The following is a 19,532-nucleotide window of genomic DNA, read 5'->3' on the forward strand; positions in this document are numbered from 1 at the left end:
TATCCGGAAGTTCCATGCCACACATCCTTGCAAAACAAAAATAAAAAAAACAAGGGAAGGGACCTAAAAATAAGCAAAAAACTAACAAGGCTGTAAGCCAGCCCCCTTGAGTGATGTATCCCCGGGCGCTCAGAGCCCTTTATAGGGCAGGAGATGACGCCAGCCTCCCTCTTTGTTCCCTCCCGCTCAGCAAACCCGGTCGACCCTCCCTGTGCGCTCAGCGCGGACCCGTCGGGGTCAGGGGAGGCGGAATGAGACTGGCAGCCACCACTCCCGCGAGGCAGGTGAGGCACACAACCACCCTCCGACTCGCCGAGCCTTCCCCCTAGCCGGAGATAAAACAGAAAAAAGAAAAATTAAAAAAAACAAGGGAAGGGACCTAAAACAAAGCAAAAAACTAACAAGGCTGTAAGCCAGCCCCCTTGAGTGACATATCCCCGGGTGCCCAGAGCCCTTTATAGGGCAGGAGACAAAACTAGGCTCCCTCTTTGCTCCCTCCCGCTCAGCAACCCGGTTGACCCTCCCTGCGCGCTCGGCGTGGACCCGTCGGGGTCAGGGGAGGTGGAATGAGACCGGCAGCCATCACTACCGCAAGGCAGGTGAGGCAAACAGCCACCCTCCGACTCGGCCGAGCCTTCCCCCTAGCCGGAGATAAAACAGAAAAAAGAAAAATAAAAAAAAACCAAGGGAAGGGACCTAAAACAAAGCAAAAAACTAACAAGGCTGTAAGCCAGCCCCCTTGAGTGACATATCCCCGGGCGCCCAGAGCCCTTTATAGGGCAGGAGATGACACCAGGCTCTCTCTTTGCTCCCTCCCACTCAGCAACCTAGTCGACCATCCCTGCGCGCTCGGTGCGGACCCGTCGGGGTCAGGGGAGGCGGAACGAGACCGGCAGCCACCACTACCACGAGGCAGGTGAGGCAGCCACCCTCTGACTCGGCCGAGCCCTCCCCCTAGCCGGAGATAAAACAGAAAAAAGAAAAATTAAAAAAATCAAGGGAAGGGACCTAAAACAAAGCAAAAAACTAACAAGGCTGTAAGCCAGCCCCCTTGAGTGACGTATCCCCGGGTGCCCAGAGCCCTTTATAGGGCAGGAGATGGCGCCAGGCATCGCACGCCTAAGGAGCGCAACAAAGGGGCCTGCCCCTTTGTGCACCCTTTAGTGCATCCCGGAGCGAGGTATCAGGCGTATCTCCTACCAATTATACCCCACCATCTCACCAACAATTCGAACTCAACCTCTCCCTAGTTCCCTGGAAGACAGACGCACTCAGCACTCTTGTTAATCACAGTTCTCAGCTCTCTCTTCCAACCATCTCTCCAGTAGACGGACGCACGCAGCACTCCCAAACAATCTTCAGCTCTCTCATTTAACCACCTCGCCAGCAGACGGACGCACGCAGCACTCTTGTTAATCACAGTTCTCAGCTCTCTCTTCCAACCAGCTCTCCACTAGACGGACGCATGCAGCACTCCAAAACAGTCCTCAGCTCTCTCTTCCAACCATCTCTCCAGCAGACGGACGCACGCAGCACTCCCAAACAATCCTCAGCTCTCTCAATTAACCATCTCTCCAGCAGACAGACGCACGCAGCACTCTTGTTAATCACAGTTCTCAGCTCTCTCTTCCAACCAGCTCTCCACCAGACGGACGCATGCAGCACTCCAAAACAGTCCTCAGCTCTCTCATTCAACCATTTCTCCAGCAGACGGAAGCACGCAGCACTCCCAAACAATACTCAGCTCTCTCATTTAACCACCTCTCCAGCAGATGGACGCACGCAGCACAACACTATTCACGATTCACCATGACACCACCATTCATCAACCACCCTTCACTCCTGCTCATGGACTATCTTTAATCTTTAATCAACTTCATCTTCATCTACCCCAAAGACCAGCTCATACATAAGTTAAGCCCAGACCTCTCCGTTCACTGAGACGACAGCATGCAAACCTTCCCTATCCCTATCATATACCATCGACACCTCCCTCTCTCAAAGGCTTTTCAACAACCCTCAAGACGTACAATCAGATCCCTCATCCCAATCATGACTTCCCCCTTCAGGCAACTGCTAGGACTCACAATGTTCTCTCTTGCTCTGGTCAACGCACAGTCACTGACGAAGAAAACCCACATCCTTAACGACTACCTCTTAGACTCAAAGCCAGACATCTGTGCCATCACGGAAACCTGGCTAAAAAGCTCGGACATAGCCCTAATAAATCAATTACCGATACACCTCTATGACTTAATCTTGATTCCCAGACAAAAGAAACGAGGAGACGGTCTTCTTTTAGCCACCAAAAAAGAATTCAAACTCAATCCACAACCAGTCAAGATCCCGACCTTCACCAAACTTGAACTAGGTCTCTTTAAATCTAAGCATTTACATATTCTACTAATATATGCTCCATCAGGACTGCTAGACTCTGATGCCTCCCCCCTCATAGAAACTATAGCCAAACACATCAACATGGACTCGCCAGCCATAATCATGGGGGATTTCAACCTCCATGTAGACGCCTCTCCTCCCACCCCCAATTGCGAAGCACTCCTCACCACACTCGGAGCTATGGGCTTTAAACAAATCATCGATAAACCTACCCATAAAGCAGGACATACTCTCGACCTCATCTTCATCAACTCCAACATTTCTTACAACAATGTTCCGATCTGTACCCCCATTCCTTGGTCAGACCACTCGATGATTTCAGCAATCCTCACATCTCAAGGAAATCCTAAACCTCCTCAGCCCCCCTCCACTATCCACTTCAGGAAAACTTGTACATCTGACACGCTCAGTGATCATCTCTCCAAAGAACTCCCCAATTTGGACACCACTGACCCCAACACAGCCCTTCTTTCCTGGCATAATATCACATAGTCAATTGCAAATAAACTATAAGTGGTGAAAATACTCAACTCGTCGCATACAAAGAAACAACCCTGGTTCTCCCCAGAACTTAAGCAGATAAAACAAGACCTCAGACACAAAGAAAGTGAATGGTGTAAGTCCCCCAACTCCACAACTCTGGCCAACTACAAACACACACTACATCTCTACAAGAACTCCATCTTACGGACTAAAAGAGACTTCTATGCCAGCAGAATCCATGACCTTCAATTCGATGCCAGGACCCTATTCTCATATGTTTCCCAACTCACCAAACCCTCTACCCCCGTCATACCAGTCGACCAAGCTCAATCCAGAGCAAATGAACTAGCACTTTTCTTCCAGAAAAAAACTGCAGACACACTAGCACGCCTCTTCACCAACGCAACCCCCTCCCTCCCTATCTACAATTCCTCACCTCACGCTGGAGCTATCCTAGACTCCTTTGAACCTACAACCCCACTAGGGATCGAATCCATACTTAGGAAGCTGAATCCATCTAACCACCCATCAGACCACATTCCGACTAAACTTCTGCTTCTCATCCTGAATGCTATCTCCAGACCTGTGGCCAACATCATAAACTGCTCACTTTCCGAAGGAATCTACCCTTACAGGCTAAAAACAGCCTCCCTCAAACCCCTTCTGAAGAAGCCCAACCTGGACACAAGTGAACCCACCAATTTATGCCCCGTATCTAACCTACCTTTTCTGGCAAAAATCATGGAGAAATTGGTAAATACTGAACTCTCAGATCATCTGGAAAAACACAATATCCTCTACCCATCCCAATACGGTTTCCGTAAATCATTAAATATGGAAACCCTCCTTATCTCACTTTCTGACCACATCCTGATGGGCCTTGACAAAGGGCTGTCTTTCATCCTGGTCCTTCTAGATATCTTGGCAGCCTTTGACACCGTGAACCATGCCATCCTATTAAATCGGCTTTCAGAAATCGGATTATCAGGATCTGCACCAGATGGTTCAATTCCTTCCTCAGCAACAGGAGCTTTAAAGTAAAAATTAATAATAAAGAATCTCCAGACGTCAAATCAACACTAGGCGTACCTCAAGGCTCATCCCTGTCCCCCACCCTCTTCAATATATACCTCCTCCCCCTCTGTCAGTTGCTTACAAACCTAAAATTAATCCACTACCTCTATGCAGACGACGTGCAGATTCTGATCCCCATAACAGAATCCCTCTCTAAAAATCTCTCCTACTGGGAAAGCTGCCTGCAAGCTATTAACCACCTTCTCACCAGTTTGAACCTGGTTCTTAATGCAACCAAGACAGAACTCCTTCTCATCTCCTCCGACCACTCGGCCCTAATCCATCCAACAACACCCAACACCCAGATCACACAAGTAAGGGATCTAAGAGTAATCCTCGATAACCACCATAATCTAAAGAATTCCATCAACAACATTTCCAAGGATGGTTTTTATAGACTACAAGTTATGAAAAGGCTCAAACCTCTCCTCCATTTCCAGGATTTCAGGACTGTGCTCCAAACCACGCTGTTCTCCAAAACTGATTACTGCAACGCTCTCCTTCTTGGGCTCCCTAACTCCTCCATCAAACCATTACAGATGCTCCAAAATGCTGCAGCTAGAATCCTAACCAACACCAACAGAGGATCACACATCACTCCCATACTACGGAACCTTCACTGGCTGCCAATAAAATACAGAATATTGCACAAGGCTCTTACCACAATTCACAAAACCATTCACGATCAGCAACAACTTGACCTCCAGATTCCACTCAAATTATAAAGGTACCCTGCAAGTCCCCCCAATGAAATCCATTCGCCTATCAACCACCAAAGAATGAGCATTCTCTACAGCAGGTCCAGCCATTTGGAACAATATGCCTACAGACCTCAGACTAGAACCCTGCCCTCGAACCTTCAAAAAAAAACTTAAGACCTGGCTTTTCCTCCAGACCTTCCCTTAACTTTCAAAACCATTAATTGTCAACCGGACAGGACTCTGCTTACCGGACTAATTTTCCCCGCCACGTTAAACGTCATATTTATGCCTCTGTTTCTTGGTCTCATTGCCTCATCTAGTTTCAGTTATTCTGTCCTTTACCTCTGGCTAACCTAGCCCCCCAAGTTATTAATTCCTTGTTATATGTAACTTTCGCCTCTGGTTAATAGATGTTTAAGTTCTACCCCTTGTTTACATGTAAACCGATCTGATATGAAATCTTTTCATGAAGGTCGGTATATAAAAGTGTTAAATAAATAAAATAAATAAATAAATAACCCAAACTGCTGGGGGGGGGGCTTAAGAGGAGGGGTACTGTTATGACCATCGGTCGCAGATGGCTGCGATAGCATCTACTCACATCCTGTGTTACTCTTCTTCCCTCTCTGGGGCTGCTCGCGGCAGGGGCTAGTCTCTACCGCCCTCTACTGGGCCCTCTTTTGAAGATGCTATGGCGGGAACCTCAGGGGCATCCCCAACTGATGACATCACTCAGTCAGGGTTCTTAAGCACCGCATTCGCCCCTTGCTAGCTGACTTGGCAACGAGTTCCATCACTTCTCTACTTGCTCCTGTCTCCTTGGACCTGTGGTGGCTGTCTCAGACTGACGTCTGATCCTGGACCCTGGCTCAGGTACCCGCTGCTTGTGCTCTTTTCGGAGATCTGGTCTCCTGGCTTTCCCCGCTCCTTGGGCTAGCCTTGCGCCTTCTGGGAGTCCTACCCGCTGACTTCCCCGCTTCTCGGGGTTGCCTCTGGGAACTGCCTCACCACTTGGGAGACTCATTTCCGCGCTTCCCTGCTCCTCAAGGCAGTGCCAACATTCTTCATCAGCCACTGTCTATGCTTCCCCGCTCTTTGGGGAAAGTGTCTATGTTCCTCACCAAAGACAGTCGGTGCTTCCCCGCTCCTCAGGGCAGTGTCTACGTTCCACACCGGAGATTGCCTGTGCTTCCCCGCTCCTCGGGGCAGTGCCTGTTTTTGCACCAGTGACTGTACTCGCTCCTCCCCGCTTCTCGGGGTGGTGCCTCTTTTCCTCTACTGGAGGTTTCACAGCGTGCAGCCCCACTCCTTGGGGTTCCCTACATCATTTATCTGGAGACTCGACTTGGGCTTCCCTGCTCCGCGGGTTAGCCTATGTCATAGCATCAGTGCCTTCCTCGCTACTCCACTTCGCCCCTCGGGGTTGCCTCAGCAGTATACCTCCTGTAATTCCTGCCTCGTGCTCTCCGCTCCTCAGGCATGCCCAGCGCGGCTCTCTCGGTGGTCTCCGCTCAGGTACTGCTCTCCAGCCCAAGCTGTATACTGTGGGGTCCCTCAATACTGTGCCTCACCCTGCTCCTCGAGACCTCTCTATAGACTCTCTCCTCGAGCCCCTGCTGAACCTGACTTCGCTCCTCCCCACAGGTGGTAACAACTCTCACCTCGGGCCAAGGGTCCATGAAACCCACGAATCCTAACATGGCTCTTCAGCTTGGAGAAGACAAGACTAGGAAGTGAAATGAGAGGTTTATAAAATCATGCGTGGGGTAAAACAGGTAAATAAGGAATGGTTACCCTTTCAAGTACAGTGGACCCTCGAGTTACAACTGGCTCGACATACGAACAACTTGGGTTACAACCAAAATTTTAGTTTTGAGTTACAACCAAAGTCTTGAGTTACCACCTGAATGCCGGCCAAGGCCATGTGTATCCGCTCGTGCGTGCGGTGGCTTCTAATTAGGTGTTTTTTCCTGTAAATCACAGTTTTTTTGGGCTTGGTGGGTGGGACATCTGCTCTGCTGTTGCAGTGATTGGCTGCTGCTGCTGCCGCTGATGAGGCCTGTCCATCTCAGGTGCACCCAGAGCTGAAAATGTTGACAGGAGCACATAGGCAGACCCAGCATGGCATTGCAGCAAGCAACAGCATCACTAGTGACCAAGCAAGCTTCTGTGCAGCAGCAGAAAGGGAGTGAAGCACTCAGCTGGCTACAGCAAGGTATCAGGAGGGGAGGAATGAGTATGCTGGGAGGGGGAAATGAGTGTTTGGAGGCTCTGTGGGGATGGGGAGGGGGGAATCCTCCCCCTCCTCCCTTCCTACAAGCCAAAGATGTCAACTTGAATGGTGAGTACAGTATGAAATTGTTTCTGGTAAGCTAGGCACATTTTATAACTTTTTGATGAGTACACTAGGAAAATTATAGGTGTTTCTGGTAATCACACACATTATACAACCATTTTTCATTATGAAAATGTTAGGTAAGGGGTGCTATGGGAGGTTCGGAATGCATTATGGGTATTTCCATTATTTCTTATGGAAAAAATGGTCTTGACTTACAACCAACTTGAATTACAACCAGCCCTCTGGAATGAATTGAGTTCGCAAGTCAAGGGTCCTCTGTAGTACTAGAATTTGGAGACACTCCATGTAACTTACTGGCAGAAGATTTAAAAGATACTGGAGAAAGTATTTATTTTCACTCAATGTACAAAACTAGAGATGTGATCAAGGTATTTAGCATATCTGGATTAAAAAGGGGTTGGGATAAATTCCTAGAGGAAAAGTTAAAAAACATTATTAGCCTAGAGAGTAATCATTATCCCTGGGAATGAGCGACAAAGAATGGATCTACTCTTTGGAATCTGCTGGGTACTGGATTAGCTGCATGATTTAGTGTGAATATTTGTAAATCACCTTGGGCTCTTTGTAATGAGAAGCAATTCAGGAATTGAATATTCTCTTCTGTCCTCCTTTCCTGGTTTCAACAGGCTGGATTCTGAAGAAGGAGATGGGGCTTGGTGTCCTGAAGTGCCAGTAGAACCTGATGACCTGAAGGAGTTTCTACAGATTGATCTGCGTGGCCTGCACTTTATCACACTGGTGGGAACCCAGGGCCGCCATGCAGGGGGGCATGGGAATGAATTTGCCCCAATGTTTAAGATAAACTACAGTCGTGATGGAATCCGCTGGATCTCCTGGAAAAACAGACATGGAAAGCAGGTAAGTAATACTTCACAGCAAGGAGAATAAAGTCTAGAATATACTGACACATGTAAGAGGATTGCACATAAGCAGACAGCTAATAACATGCACAGGTGGTTTAAAAATTAAATCCAGGTTTCACAAAAGACTCTTTACTGCTTCTGTTAGCTCTAAGCAGAGGAACAGAGATAGAATAGGAGGTACAGTATTCTGTACTACTTTTTGCCTCTCTGTCATCCCTATTAACCAAGTAAGTCAGGGGTGGGCAATTTTTGTATTTATTTATTTTCCCAATGGGCTGTATTAATGGCTCTTAACTGCACCAGGGGCCTGGGGGTGGGGTCTTCCCTCAGAGCTTCAGTTGAAAAATGTGTGGGGAGGAAGGGGGATTACCCTGGGCAACAAATTTTCACAAAAGTCATGTTACGGAAATGAAATTAGTCAATTCTTATAAATTTCCATGTGCTAACATGAATGTGACTGTGAAAATGCAAAATTGGCTCTAGTTTTTTTGTAATATGCAATAATATAATTACATCTTGAATTGTATGCCAATAGTAGGAGACCTACGGTTAATACCGTTTGAAAAATGAAGTCATAGACTACGTCTTAGATTTCTTTGCTTGTCCCTTGTACACCTTTTCGGGAGCATCTCTGCGGAGTGTCCAGCAGTAGTCAGCCAGCATGAATATTTCAAATGCTCACCCTTTCTGACTTGGCTTCATATAGTACACTGCTGACGTCAGCTTACTCAGCAGCAGCATGGCAGTAGAACTGCATTGCATCAGAAAATGATGTAATAAACTCTGGATGATGTGTGCATGATGGTATTATGCAATATGATGCAATATTACATCATTCTAGGCTTATTTACAGTCCTACTGGATAAATTTACATGACTAAACATAGAAAGTGAACTATATTAAATATCTTCAAAACGAGAGCCAATAAAAACTTTTCATGGTCATATTCGTGTTCAGCACATCAAGATACTACAGAGTAGGACCTTTTTAGGTCAGTAACACTTTCATTGTTGCCCAGTGTTATCAACAGGGCTGAACATGAGGAGCATGACAGACTAAGGGTGCATGAAAGATCTAGTTAAGGAGCAGAAGTTTCTCTCTCAGAGTACAAACAGCTCTCCTCCAAACCCCCTGAAAGTGCTTCCTATATTCCATACTACACCTCATACCCTCATCTCTGGAAAGCTCTTCCCACATCATCCCTAGATATAATTTTTTTTTAGCTTACATCAATGGCCAGGATTCTTTGGCGGCCTCCTGGCTTCAAATTCCAGCAACCCCTCTTGTTTTGGTAGCTCTATTGACTGGGCTCAGCTGAGCCTAATGCATATGTTTAGGCCCTGTCAACTGTTTTTGGCAGCAGAAGTGAAAGCAGGGAGGAGCATGGTTGTCATCGGGTGCCTCCTTCCTCCAGGCTTTGATCAGCTGTTCTTGTGCACAACTAATATTACTTTTTTTTATTTCCACAAGCATAACTTCCAGATGTATGTCAATTTTTTAAAAAATTGAAAAATAAGATAATCTGTTTGCAAGAATATCCTCAGTTATCTGGGTAAACTTACCAGGATAATTTTGAAACCAAACCAGCTATGTTTGAGAATCACTGGTTAGGCTTCTAAGTTATCCAAGTATGTGTTTCCAGATAATTAAAAGCTCAACCTGGCACCCTGGAAAACTCTCTGCAGCACCAGGATTGTGATAAGCTAGTACAACAATCCCAGTGGCTTCCATCGTTGCTTTGATAAGTTTTCTATGGTGCCAGGTGGCATGGTAGAAGGGTTAAGGTTGGGGTGGGCCAGATGTATGGGGTAGATTTTATAAGGTGCGCGTGTGTATCCATATGCGCACGGATTCTGGCGTGCACACATGGACGCGCCAATTTTATAACATGTCTGCGGACATGCGGACATGGAGGGACTGGGAAAGAAGTTCCCTAGCCCCCTACCTAAACTTCCTCCCTTTTGCCTTCTCCTCCCAAGCCCCTAAACCCTACTATTTTTCTTTTTTTTTTGTTTGTTTTAAAACTTACGTCAGATCCCGAGCTGAAGTAAGTTGCGCGCATTGGCCAGCTGCTGGCGTGCAAGTCTTCAGGACAGCATTCAATGGCGCTGTCCTGGCCCACCCCCTGCCCTGCCCCTCTCCGTCCTTTCCCGCCCCCCCGGCCCACCCCTTTGAAGAAGACTGGCACTTGTGCGCGTACCGGGATTTACGTGCATGGCCAGGCTTCTTTGAAAATTTGCACGGCGCACGCAAGGCCCGGCCACACACACTAACCCCGGATTTTATGTGCGCAGGCCTTTTAAAATCCGGCCGTAAGTGTGTTTGGCTAAATAGGGTGGAGGGGGGCGGAGAGGGGTGGCGATCTGCCGCTGTTTATAATATTCATTTTTTAAATCTTTGAGGGAAATCTTTGGGGGATTGGGCTGGCAGGCCTTACATTTGGCACATTCAGGTGGGAGACTGGGCCCAATAAATGTTCCTGATTAACTTTAACTCTACATTATGCCACATTTTGAGTTAGCAGAATATCTTATTTGGTTAACTCCAAATATTGGAGTTAGCTAGTGTTATGTTTTTGTAAGAATGTGAACCCTGGGCTGAGGTGAGAGGTGTCTCTGCCCACTGGGCGGTAGGCGTGGTCTCAGGGTCATAGGACACAGCTGTAATGTGGAGACTTTATTATGAAGGAGAGAAACGCATAACCCTAGGAGAGGGAGGTGAAATAAAAGTACAGTTCTGAGCCAAGGGATTGACCCAGGGTGGTACCTCTGATGAGAAGATACGGTAGTGACTTAGAAAATAGCCACTGCTATTACTAGCAGCAGTAGAATGGAATAGACTTAGTTTTTGGGTACTTGCTTCTTATGGCCTGGATTGGCCACTGTTGGAAACAGGATGCTAGGCTTGATGGACCCTTGGTGTGACCCAGTACGGCATGTTCTTATGAGCTCAATGAGAGAGTCCAAGGTATCAGAGAGCTCACGTGCTGCTAGTTCATCTTTGATGCGTGGATTGAGGCCCTCTAGAAAAATAGTCCGTAGGCAACCCTGGTCCCAACATAATTGGGCAAGTCACTTTACCCTCCATTGCCTCAGGTACAAACTTAGATTGTAAGCCCTCTGGGGATAGGGAAATACCTACAGTACCTGAATGTAAACCAATGTGATATCTCAGATCGAATGTCGGCATATAAAAAATAATAAATAAATAGATAATTCTGAGGACAAGGTTTTAAACTCAATAACATAGTCTATCAGGGTTTGATACCCTGTTGTAAATGCAGGAGTGCAGATCCAGCGACAGTCTTGCGAGTGGGGTCGTCAAACACAGAACGAAAGAGAGCAAGGAAGCCTGTCAAGTCCTTGAGAATTGGATCATTATGCTCCCAAAGAGGTGATGCCCAGGCTAGGGCTTTCCTGTTCAAAAGAGATAGTATGTACATAGTTTTGGACACTACGTCTGGGAAATAAGTAGGTTGCAGCAAAAAGTGCATACAGCACTGATTTAGAAAGCCCCTACATAACAGAGGATCACCTGTAAAACGAGTAGGTGCTGGCAAGGGCACGGAGAGTCATTTAGGCAATACCTGAGAAGCGGAAGTAGATTTGTCAGGCATCGAGGCAGAGTCCATCCGAGAGCTGAGCTGGTTGAAGGCATTAGCCAAAGTCTCTAAAGTCCTTTGTTGCTCAGAGTTGTTGGCCAGGCCACGGATGGTCTGGATGGCTGAGACGCCATCTGTGCTTAAAAAAGTATCGGCGCAGGAAGAGGGATCGGCGCAGAAGAAGTCACCGCGCAGATCACATTCACGCACGGCGCCGCTGAAATCTGTGCATACGGCGCCGATTCCACTAAAGTCTATGCGCACGGCGCCGAAGACATCGGCGCAGGTAACCCTTGCGCGTACAGGATCTGAAAGATATGGGGTAGATTTTCAGAGCCCTGCTCGCCTAAATCCGCCCAAAACCGGGCGGATTTAGGCGAGCAGGGCCCTGCGCGCCGGTAAGCCTATTTTACATAGGCCTACCGGCGCGCGCAGACCCCGGGACTCGCGTACGTCCCGGGGTTTTCGGAGGGGGGCGTGTCGGGGGCGTGTCGGGGGCGGGCTTGGTCGTCGCGGCGTTTCGGGGGCGTGTCGGCAGCGTTTTGGGGGCGGGTACGGGGCGTGGCTACGGCCCGGGGGCGTGGCCGCGCCCTCCGTACCCGCCCCCAGGTCGCGGCCCGGCGCGCAGCAGGCCCGCTGGCGCGCGGGGATTTACGTCTCCCTCCGGGAGGCGTAAATCCCCCGACAAAGGTAAGGGGGGGGTGTAGACAGGGCCGGGTGGGTGGGTTAGGTAGGGGAAGGGAGGGTAAGGTGAGGGGAGGGCAAAGGAAAGTTCCCTCCGAGGCCGCTCCGATTTCGGAGCGGCCTTGGAGGGAACGGGGGGAGGCAGCGCGGCTCGGCGCGCGCAGGCTATACAAAATCGATAGCCTTGCGCGCGCCGATCCAGGATTTTAGTGGATACGCGCGGCTCCGCGCGTATCTACTAAAATCCAGCGTACTTTTGCTTGAGTCTGATGCGCAAGCAAAAGTAGGCTGATCGCGCTTCTTTTAAAATCTACCCCTAAGCGCATAAATCCACACCTGCGCATAAATCCACATCCGCTCACAAATCTTCAGCCGCACACAAAGATACAGCCGCGCATAAATATATATCCGCGCATAAATCTTCATTAGCGCATAAATCTACATCTGCGCATAAAAATGAATCTGCGCATAAATCTAAATCTGCGCATAGATCTAAATCTGTGCATAACAGGCATAACTACTCAACTCAGGCACTAAGGAACGAGTTGAAACAACGACATCTTCCTTCACAAAGTTCTTCTTCTGGAGCTGATACCACAGAACTGTCATCAAGTAAAAGTCATGCAAACCTGCCATCTACTGATTACCATAAGCACTCACGACGCTCTCACCATAAAAAATTGGCAAAGAGAAGTGCTACATGGGAAATAAGTCCTTCGACTTCTAAATCATCTCATAGACTACCTTCCCATACCTTCTCAAAAAGAGAGTTAATACAGGTTGTTTCCTCTTCCACTTCTACAGATTCAGAAGATTCGAGGAACATATCTTTCAATAAAATACAAGATGACAGACAGGTACCTAACACTTCACCTCAAAATAACTCAAGGCACCCTAAAACAGGTGTCTCACGAGAACAAGATGATCGTATGACAATGCCCCCTCATACAAGAGAAGCATTTTTTCAATTGTCTCAGTCTTTAGCAGGGTTTTATGAAACCCTTCAGTCATCATTCAAAATGACTAACATTGCTAATGACAGTTCACCGGAACACAAAATACAGCTTAATAGAGAACCATCGGTTGAACCGCCGATGTCTCCAATCATAAATCAACCAACTTCGCCAACTCATACACAGGAAACATCTTTTGATTCTCCTTCAATACAAACATCCCCATCATCATCTACGGGATTTCTGTCTGATATACAGGAACAACGTCAAGAACAATACTCCCCTCCGGAAGACCTTACATACCAAAAATTCCTAGAAAAGTTGGGTACAATACTGCATCTAGAGGTACAAAAAGAAGCAGACCCTAGAGCAGAAACCCTAGGTCTTCTAAAAAATTTTGATACTCCAGGGGAACCAACAACTCTGCCGCCGCAAGAGATCCTGCATTCAGTCTTACAAAAGTCCTGGGATATGCCTTATTCAATTCCAGCCCTTTCCAGGAAAACAGATACAAAATTTCGTATGAGGAAAGCATCTCCATACACTCTACCGCAATTACCTCACGCTTCAATTGTGGTAGAGTCTGCGATGCAAAGATTCAAGAAAACAAAGTCGCATTCCTCTTACCCACCTGGGAAAGACAACAGAAATCTAGATGAGTTTGGCAGGAAAATATACCATAACTCGATGTTGACTGCACGAATTATGCAACATCAATTCTACATGGTACAGTACCTCTATGAGTGCATGCAAGCTATGAAGGGTATACATTTCTCAATGGCAGTTCAGATACCTCAGCCTCTTCATGACATGGAAGAGTGTTCTCGACACCTTTTGAGGTCAATCTACAAAGCACATGAAACATCATCTAGGGCATCAGCAACAGCCATTGCAGCCCGCAGACTGGCATGGTTACGTTCAAGTTCGATACGTGAAGACTTGCACGAGAAACTAACAAATCTCCCATGTACAAAAGATAACCTGTTCGGAGACAAATTCCAGGACGCAGTAAGTAAATTGAAAGACGAAGCTCTAGCAGTACAATCATTAAAATCACACCCTATTTATTCGACTGCACGTCGTTATATGGGATCCACTCATAGGCAATCATATGCCAGAAGACCCTATAGGTCTTATCAATCTTTTCGAATCCAACCATACCCTTCTTACCAGCGTCCTGCTCCACAACAAAATACATCAAATCAACGTAGAGGTAAACCACATAACCAGAGACAGCAGGCACAACAGCCGACCACTACAGCAAAAGCGACTTCATCTTTTTAATAACTCAGCCACCACCACAACATCAAGCTCCTCCAGGCAGAATTCGTTCTTGCCTCAGAGCCTGGGAAAGAATAACATCAGATCAATGGGTTTTGGAGTTAGTACATCATGGTTACCAACTATAATTTGTCACAAAACCGATATTGCCTCATCTTTCCACACTCAAGATTTACAATTCCCATCCACAACTGGGGGAGGAAATTGCTTTGCTTCTCAAACAACAAGCAATTCAATAAATTCACCCACACTCCAGTTCAGCAGCATTTTATTCCCCATACTTCCTCATACCCAAGAAGTCGGGAGGCCTTTGCCCCATACTAGACCTAAGGGAATTGAACAAATTTCTCACCAAGGAGAAATTCAAAATGGTGTCGTTGAAGTCAATTCTTCCTCTCATTCAAACCAACGATTAGATGTGCTCCATCGACCTGAAGGATGCTTACACACACATTCCAATCCATCCATCCTCATGGCGTTACCTATGTTTTCGCTACGGACATCAACACTACCAGTACAAAGTTCTTCCCTTTGGACTTTCGGCTGCACCCAGGTAGTCACCAAATGCATGATAATGGTGGTGGCTCATCTCAGGAAACAAGGTATAACCATCTTTCCATATCTGGACGATTGGCTCATTCTCGGACCAACTCCAAACATCTTACTGGATCACCTCCATCAGGTGATACACTGTGTACAAGAACTAGGGTTGGTGATCAATTTTCAGAAATCACACCTACAACCGACACAACAGTTACAGTTCATAGGCGCATGCCTGGACACTATGTGCAACAGAGCATACCTCCCAGACGACAGAATATCACACTTCCGTCATTTTCTACATACGTTGAACCTTATTCAGAGACCGTCAGCGAGACAAATTTTGGTAGTCCTGGGTCACATGGCAGAGGCGAATTTCACGGTTCCCAACACCAGGCTACACATGAGATGCCTGCAATGGGGACTAAAATGCCAATGGAAACAGCATTCACAACCATTGATGCAGAAGGTATCGCTAACTGCCGAAATGAAAAAAGATATAGCATGGTGGCTCCTAGACTCCACCCTGTCCAAAGGAGCGTTATTCAGCCCCCCTCCTCACAAAGCAGTCCTAACCACAGATGCGTCTCACAAGGGCTGGGGTGCACACCTCGAGATTTACGAAACACAAGGGTTATGGACAATCTCGGAACAGAATCTGCAAATAAATTTATTGGAACTCAGAGCGATTCGCAATGTATTACGAATATTCCAAGATCACCTAAAAGGACGCAGGGTCATGATCTACACGGACAACCAAGTAGCGATGTTTTACATCAACAAACAAGGAGGGTCCGGTTCATGGTCCCTTTGCAAGGAGACCCTGATGATTTTCGAACACGCTCACAGAAATTCCATACATCTCCAAGCAACTTACCTACTGGGAGTTGCAAACACAAGCGTGGACAGACTAAGCCGCATCTTTCATCCCCACGAATGGACACTCAACACAGAAATAGCCCAGGACATATTTCTGCAGTGGGGGACACCTTCGATAGATCTCTTTGCAACAGAGATCAATACTCAGGTTCCCAAATTCTGCTCAATAAGACCAAGCCAATTCAGGATTGCGCAAGAATCCTTCCTCATTCCGTGGACGACAGGCCTTCTGTATGCCTTTCCTCCCATACCTCTCATAACAAAAACCATTCAGAAGTGTATAGCGGACAAAGCTCAACTGATACTCATACCTGTACCTGGCCGAGGCAGCCATGGTACAGTTTCCTGCTTCGACTATCCATCAAGGATCCAATTCCATTACCGAATCGACAAGATCTTCTCTGCCAAGACCAAAGGACGCTTCTACACCCGCTACACTCATCTCTACACTTGACAGCTTGGAGATTGAGAGGCTCCTTCTAACAGAACAAGGAGTTTCCACTTCAGCACAATTCATTTTGTTGGAATCAAGGAAACTCTCAACCAGGAAAAATTATAACTATAAATGGAAACGTTACTCTGCCTGGTGCACCTTTGGACTGTTCACTGGAGTTGCTTATTGATTATCTTCATACACTATATGTAGCTGGACTAGCAACATCATCCATCACAGTTCACCTCAGCGCCATAGGCGCCTATCATAGACCAATCAATGAGATGCCTATATCCAATCACCCATTACTGACTCGTTTCATGAAGGGGTTAACGCACATTCGTCCTCCGGTATCCAAACCTCCAGTTCCATGGAACCTCAACATAGTTCTGGAACAGCTCATGCTTTTCCCATTTGAACCCATGGACTCAGCGCACATTAAATACCTCACATGGAAGGTAGTATTCCTGGTTGCAGTAACATCAGCACAAAGAGTTAGTGAGTTACAGGCTTTGGTCCATTATCCTCCATACTTTCAATTTCATCACCAGAAGGTAGTTCTCCGAACTCACCCATCATTCCTACCAAAAATAGTTACCCCATTCCATCTCAATCAGACAATGGAATTACCAACCTTTTTCCCTAAACCGCACGCAAACGATAGGGAAAAGCTACTGCACACACTAGATTGTAAAAGAGCTTTAATACACTACAAAGAAAGAACGAACTCGGACTCCCATGTTTCCCAACTCTTTGTTTCCTTCGACCCTAAGGCGCCTGGCCTACCAGTGGCTAAACGCACCATCTCCAGCTGGATAGCGCAATGCATCAAATTCTGCCATGACAAACAGAATTTACAATTACATTCTACTCCTAAAGCTCACCAAGTTAGAGCAGTAGCAACCTCCTTGGCACACTTGAAGAATGTGCAACCCATAGACATTTGCAAGGCAGCTACCTGGTCATCACTGCATACCTTCACATCTCATTACTGCCTTGACCAACAAGCAGCCACTGATGCGAAGATAGGGCAAGCAATACTGCAATCTCTATCCTCCAATACACGGTGACTGCCACACTGTCAAAGATCACGTACAAACATATATATCATAAATCACGTGATCGGGAGCTTGGGACTCCCATGACAGCATGGCTAATTCAGCCCTGCTATCGACGGGAAAAAGCAAGTTTGCTTACTGTAAACAATGTTTCCGTAGATAGCAGGATGAATTAGCCATGCTGACCCACCCTCCTCCCTGGCAGTCACCAAGTCTTCGACTACAATGAAGCTTAATCACAGACTGAGGAGATTCCGTTACTTTCCTGCGCGGGAACACACTCGCAGCCACAGAGAGCAAAGCTCTGAACTCTGCTTTGACAAGCTCCGCCTCCCGGGCCTGATTGACAGATCCCATGACAGCATGGCTAATTCATCCTGCTATCTATGGAAACATCGTTTACGGTAAGTAAACTTGCTTTTACATTACCATTTTTGTATTCCGTTTGGAGGTTTTGCACCAGGAATTACAGGCAAGACATGGAAGAGAAGTGGTACAAAAATAATAATTTCAAAGTCTCTGGAGCCCTGAGTTGAACTTCCTGGTGCAACACTGTGCATGCCTCTTCTGTCTTCGCACCATACTACAGGGGCTCCCAGAGGGAGGAACAGTGTGCCAATACCGGTTCAGGTCAAGGGTGAGCTTGGACCTATATGAGCCACTCAAAGCTGACATAGATTCTGAGAGTTCATGGACATGCTGTACCAGGTCTGGTCATGCTTCTGAGTGCAAGTTTTTTAAGGTAGTAACTCTCACATGCAGGTTACTCCCAAGCCTTCTGTTAAGAGTAGTAACTGATGCTCTGTGCAGGTTACCCACAAACTTTCTGCCACAGACTTAACTGCATAAGTTAAGTGGCTAGCTATTGGAGTTAGCTGCTTAAATTATGTGACTAACATTGCTCTTCCCCAAAATGCCTCCTGCCCACCTCCAGAATGCTCAGTTATGACCCTAAATTCTAGCCGCATAACTTGTTATGCGGCTAGAATTTAGGCGCATAAGTCTTTTAATATGCCGGTTTAACCATTTAGACGAATAACTTTTGAGTTATCCGTCTAAATGGCTTTTGAATATGGACCTGGATATAAATAAATAGTATGCCATCTATTACCCCTTGTTTTTAAAATATTGGAATATATTTACTTTGGAGAAAATTTCCTTTTTGGTGATGATTGTGAAAGTTAGGACTAGGTCTCAATCTTTGACAGGCATGGCCTCTGTTTTGTGAAACTTGTTAACTATTCCACTTCAGAATACTACAATCTATTTATTTATTTATTTATTTATTTTACTTATTTATTTTCTATACCGATATTAGTGGGGACATCATTTCGGTTTACATCAAAACAAAACATATAAAGAGTGGAAATTACATAAAACAGGGCGGTGTGGAAGGAGAGATAGGAACTGTAAGAAAGTAGGTTGAAAATACATAGGAATCAGGCTACTCTGAAACATGTGAGAGCCAGTAATTAACATTGAGGTTATATTTGTATAACAAAACAAAACACAAAGAACTAAGTCCAAGGGTTCAAAATGGGTTTGCATAGAACTTCTTTTGAGAAAAATTGAAAACTTGTTTTTTTTTAGCAATATAGCAAATAATGCTATATCTCAAAAAGGACAGAAGCATTATGGAGGTGATCCAGAAAGGCAACGAAAATGGTGTGGGGTCTGCACTGGAAGACCTATGAGAAGAGACTGGAGGACCCTGGAGGCGGGAGGGACAAGGAATATGACACAGACTGTGTCAGGGTATGTTGGTCAGATATCATTCCCAGACCAAAATGGGCACATTCAAAGCTATGGGGACGTGGGAAGAGAAAACTTAACAGGCAGATCGGGGCATGGGTGCAAAAAATGGGAGGATTACAGATACGTCATCAATGGGCTGATGATATGTCCCCAGGTCTGTTCAGACCTGACCAGATCCATCTATCCGACATAGGATATGACATTTTCAATATGACCCTACAAGATGCCATCGAGACCCAAGGCACATAAAATGGATGCCATGAGACCCAAGGCACATAAAAATGGCCGCAGCTTATTAGTGGGGGACACGAGGCAAGGGTCTCCCCTACCTCGTGTTTTGGCGGGTACCTGGGCCGGTGCAGGCGGATTACACATGGTGCTGGGGTCATCACGCGACGGGAGAAGAAAAAAAGGGTTCGCACTCACAAAGCAGGGAGTAGTTGGCTTGTTAAGGCGGTTACTACCCCAAAC

At 46.5% G+C, this 19,532-nt stretch overlaps 1 protein-coding gene across 2 annotated transcripts in view; it reads left to right on the forward strand.

Annotated features, from left to right (window-relative positions):
* The window catches only part of DDR2 (discoidin domain receptor tyrosine kinase 2), a 662,671-nt gene that overhangs the window by 98,695 nt on the left and 544,444 nt on the right, over window positions 1-19,532 (forward strand). For both annotated transcript variants that reach the window (XM_029618162.1, XM_029618161.1), the window contains exon 4: window positions 7,641-7,872. In XM_029618162.1, coding sequence (XP_029474022.1) covers window positions 7,641-7,872 — 232 coding nt within the window. The remainder of the gene's footprint in view (window positions 1-7,640; window positions 7,873-19,532) is intronic.

This window comes from Rhinatrema bivittatum, chromosome 10 (genome assembly GCF_901001135.1).
Source record: "Rhinatrema bivittatum chromosome 10, aRhiBiv1.1, whole genome shotgun sequence".
Classification (NCBI taxonomy): domain Eukaryota; kingdom Metazoa; phylum Chordata; class Amphibia; order Gymnophiona; family Rhinatrematidae; genus Rhinatrema; species Rhinatrema bivittatum.